Here is a 4,682-nt window from a genome sequence, read left to right on the forward strand (position 1 = left end):
AGAAGGGACGGAGGAAGAAAATAAAGTGAAAACCGGCGAGCTGAAACCGTAGAGTTTATTTCCGATCGAGCCGATGAGCCTCTCCCAAGAGGATCCAACCCTCTCCAAGGCGTTTCAGTCCTACTCTCATCTAATCCTTTATCATTATTTTTTCTTCACGAATTTTATCCTCCCACATGACTTCATCATTCGCCAGCGTCACAAGAATTAATTCAGCATTATTTTAATTTTGTTTTTCCTACATACGAGAAGAAAAGAAGAAGAAGGAGAAAGAGGAGGAGGAGGAGAAAAAGGAAGAGTGAATAATCTACCGTAAGTTTATCTTCTTGATCCTCCCGGATTTTCTCCTCTCGCATGACTTTATAATTCGTCGCGTCACGGCATTTGGGTATCTATGGTGGTTGCATAAGAGGATATTTTGACGCCGGTTATGCCATCGTGTTTTCCAATTTGATCGCGTGCGGTATGATATTATTGTTGTATTATGATGAAATAAGTTAGCATATATTGCAATGTTAAAGACAAGTGCACTGGGTAGACTTAAAAAATCTATTTATAATTCACGGTTACTGATACTCCTGCCTGGACTCATTACGGTTATAGGCAATGTTATTATCACTGACAAACAGAGAGGACGATAGATGGAATCATATATAAACATATAGGTAGGTAGATAAATAGATACAAAGGACATATGGACAGATAGACAGACAGATAGAGTGAGTGTGTGTGTGTGTGTGTGTGTGTGTGTGTGTGTGTGTGTGTGTGTGTGTGTGTGTGTGTGTGTGTGTGTGTGTGTGTGTGTGTGTATGTGTGTGATGTGAGCGAGAGAGAGAGAGAGAGAGAGAGAGAGAGAGAGAGAGAGAGAGAGAGAGAGAGAGAGAGAGAGAGAGAGAGAGAGAGAGAGAGAGAGAGAGCGATATAAAAGAAAAAAAGGAAAAATAATAATAATAATAATAATAATAAGAAAAATAAGAAGAAAAAGAGGAAGAAGAAGAAAATAAACAAAGAAAAAAGAAACACGAAAATCCGATACCTACCCTACAGGGAAAAAAAAAAAATCGAACTGAAATAGTATGCTAACGAGTAAAGCTCCCAACAGACACCCCTTTTTCCCCTTCCTCTCCCCTTCCCCTTCCCCTTCCCCTTCCCCTTCCCCTTCCCCTTTTACTTCTCTTACCCTACCCTACTCTTTCTCCTATTCTATCCCTATCCCTAGTCTTTCTCCTATACTATCCCTATCCCTAATCTTTCTCCTATCCTTTCCCCATCTCTAATATTTCTCCTATCCTATCCCTATCTCTAATCTTTCCCCTATCCTATCCCGTATCTTTTCCTATCCTATCCCTATCTCTAATCTTTCCCCTATTCTATCCCTAATCTTTCTCCTATCCTATCCATATCTCTAATCTTTCTCCTATCCTATCGTATCCCTAATCTTTCTCCTATCCTATCCCTATCCCTAATCTTTCCTCTATCCTTCCCCTTCCCCTATCCATTTCCCTCTTTCCACTCCCCTTACTTGCCTCCCCCTCGTCCTCCTTCTCCCTTTCCTCTTCTCCTTCCTTTCTCTCCTCCTCTCCTTCGTCCATCCTTCTTCCTTCCCCTTCCTCTTCCTCTTCTCCTTCCTTCTTTTCCTCCTCTCTTCGTCCCTTTCATCTCCTCCAGTTCCATCTTTCCTTCCCTCTCTCTCTTTTGTCTTTGTCTGCTCTCATTCCTCTCTTTCTCACCTTCCTACTCCCCATTCTCTTCCCTCCTCCCCCTCCCTTCCTTTCCATTTTCTCCTTCCTCTTTCCCTTCCCTTCCTCCTCTCTCCACCCTCCTTCCCCTCCCTCCATTCTCTTCCTCCCCCTCCTCCTTCCTCACACATGACCGCCCGAGAAAAAAAGAAAGAAAGAAAAAAAAAAGAAGAAAGGAAAAAAGAAAAAAATGAGAGAAAGAAAGAAAGCAAGCAAGCAAGAAAGAAAAAACCAGCCTTGGAATAAAGGATTATGCAAATGAGCAGAGTACCCTCGTTCATGGCCAAGACCTGCTATCACTGCCTCGCTTCTGATGCCCATAAGGCTTCCGGAGCGAGCGACAGGAGATAACGGCGGAAACCCCGAAGGAGATGAGGAGATAGGGTGCGCGCTGGAGGCTTCCGAAGGTGGGTGGGCGGGGGGGGGGGGGGGGGGGGAGGGAGTGAGCAGGTGGGAAGAGACAATAGCTTTTAATTTTTTTTTCTGTTCTTTTTTTTTTTTTTTTTGAGTGGAATGGGAATGCACAGGGAGGGAGGGAAGTTGGGAAGGAGGGAGAGAGGGAGAGAGGGAGAGAGGGAGAGAGGGAGAGAGAGAGAGAGAGAGGAAGAGAATGGGGATGAAGGAGAGAGAGAGAGAGAGAGAGAGAGAGAGAGAGAGAGAGAGAGAGAGAGAGAGAGAGAGAGAGAGAGAGAGAGAGAGAGAGAGAGAGAGAGAGAGAGAGAGAGAAATACAGAAGAGAGAGAAGTGAGAGAAGAGAGATAAAAGAAAGAGAGAAGAGAGAAGAAAGATGTGAGAAAAGAAGAGAAAAAAATATAAGATACAAATATAAAACAAAACAAAAACATAAACAAAACAGGCAAGCAGACGAACAAACACGAAAAGACAGACAGACAGACAGACAGACAGACAGACAGACAGACGGAACAACAGAAATAACAGCAACAGCAGCCTTCCCTCTCCCATTATTCCCCTCACCTGCACCTGGCCCTATTCTCCCTGTGACTTACGAGTACTTGTTCCGACTGGGAGTTATAGAAGCAACAGGACACAAGGTCTTTCGTGAACTGGGAACAAGTGGAAAACCCGGTTCAAGATGCTTGTGTTTTTTGGTTGATGTTTTTCGTTTCGTTTCGTTTTATTTCTTAAAATTTTATTTCGTTACTGAAGAAAATGTGTCTATATTATGTTTTATCTTGTTTTTCTCGGTTATCTGAATACGATTAGATGGCGTTGCGGAAAGTAATGATTTTGTTTTTACCTTTGAAGTAATGTGTATGTTTTAATAGAGTTCAGCTTCTGAATAGTTTTTATTTTTTTAACTTAATATATATATTTCTGACAGAACATGGAATGTCCTTAATTCATTTTTGCGTTCTGTTTATTTTAAACCAATAATAGTGCTTAAGGTGACTGACCTTTAGAAGCACTTGTCCGTTTTGTTTATTTAAACCAATATATATATCATTTTGGAACACTGACTTTTATTTTATAGAAATACCTATCCCCTTCCACCTCCCCTCCCCACTCCCTCCCTCTCCCTCCTCCACTAACTCCCCTCATCTCCCACCCCGTCCCTCTCCTCCCCCCCTTCCCTCCCCTTCCCCCCATCCCTTCCACTAACCTCATGGATGTCAATGCCCTGATTGAGGCTCCACATGGTCTGAAAGTAGTCCTGCATCCTTTGCCGGAGCTCCTTGGGGATCTGGTTGATGGAGAGGAAGTCCTTAAGGTCCCTCCACTTGGTCTGGTAGAGGGAGCGGCGGAGGTACATGCGCTGGATGATCGACGTCACGTTCCCGAAGACGGTGGCGTGCATGAGGGCTGTGGCGGAGGAGGGAGAGACAACGGGAGTGTGTGAGGCGGTGTGAGGCGAGGGAGGAGGAGGAGAAGGAGGAGGAGGGAAGTGTGAGGTGAGGAGGAGGGAGAGACAACGGGAGTGTGTGAGGCGGTGTGAGGCGAGGGGGTGGGGGGAGGGGGAAGTGTGAGGTGAGGAGGAGGGAGAGACAACGGGAGTGTGTGAGGTGGTGTGAGGCGAGGGGGTGGGGGGAGGGGGGAAGTGTGAGGTGAGGAGGAGGGAGAGACAACGGGAGTGTGTGAGGCGGTGTGAGGCGAGGGGGGGAGGGGGGAGGGGGGGAGGTGAGGAGGAGGGAGAGACAACGGGAGTGTGTGAGGCGGTGTGAGGCGAGGGAGGAGGAGGAGGGAAGTGTGAGGTGACGAGGAGGGAGAGAGAACGAGAGTGTGAGATGCGGTGTGAGGCGAGGGGGGAGGGGGGGAAGTGTGAGGTGAGGAGGAGGGAGAGACAACGGGAGTGTGAGGTGGGAAAGTGTGAGGTGAGGAGGTTGTAAGATGCGGAAGTGTAAAGTGAAGTAGTGTGAGGTTAGAAGGAGACGGCGAAGAAGCAGAGAGAATGTGAGAGAATGTGTGAGGAAATGTCAGGCGTGTGAGGTGAGTAAGACGGCGGAGAAGCGAAAAGAAAGAGAGAGAAAGAGAGAGAGAGAAAGAGAGAGAGAAAGAGAGAGAGAGAGAGAGAGAGAGAGAGAGAGAGAGAGAGAGAGAGAGAGAGAGAGAGAGAGAGAGAGAGAGAGAGAGAGAGAGAGAGAGAGAGAGAGAGAGGAGAGAGAGAGAGAGAGAGAGAGAGAGAGAGAGTGAGCGAAGAGATGAGAGGAGAGAGAGAGGTGACGAGAGGAGGACGAGAGAGAGAGAGAGAGAGAGAGAGAGGATTGAGAAAGTGTGATTAGATATGACGTTAGGAAAAGCGAAAAAAAAGAGAGAACGGAGGCGTGAGGAAATATGAAGAGGTACGACGCTCGGAGCAGACGGCGGAGAAGCGGAGATAGAGAGAACGGAAGACTAAGGAAGTGTGAGGTGAGGAGGCGTCGACCGGAGAAACAGAGAGAGAAAGAACAGAAATGTGAGGCTAGATGAAAACGGGAAGGAACTTAC

General features: G+C 46.6%; 1 protein-coding gene across 1 annotated transcript in view; it reads right to left on the reverse strand.

Annotated features, from left to right (window-relative positions):
- Positions 1 to 3,555, reverse strand: part of LOC125026711 — a 34,512-nt gene extending 30,957 nt beyond the window's left edge. The window contains 1 exon segment of the mRNA XM_047615347.1: positions 3,361 to 3,555. Within this exon segment, the coding sequence (XP_047471303.1) occupies positions 3,361 to 3,555 (195 nt within the window).
- Positions 3,556 to 4,682: the final 1,127 nt, after the last annotated feature.

Source organism: Penaeus chinensis, chromosome 6, assembly GCF_019202785.1.
Source record: "Penaeus chinensis breed Huanghai No. 1 chromosome 6, ASM1920278v2, whole genome shotgun sequence".
Lineage (NCBI taxonomy): Eukaryota > Metazoa > Arthropoda > Malacostraca > Decapoda > Penaeidae > Penaeus > Penaeus chinensis.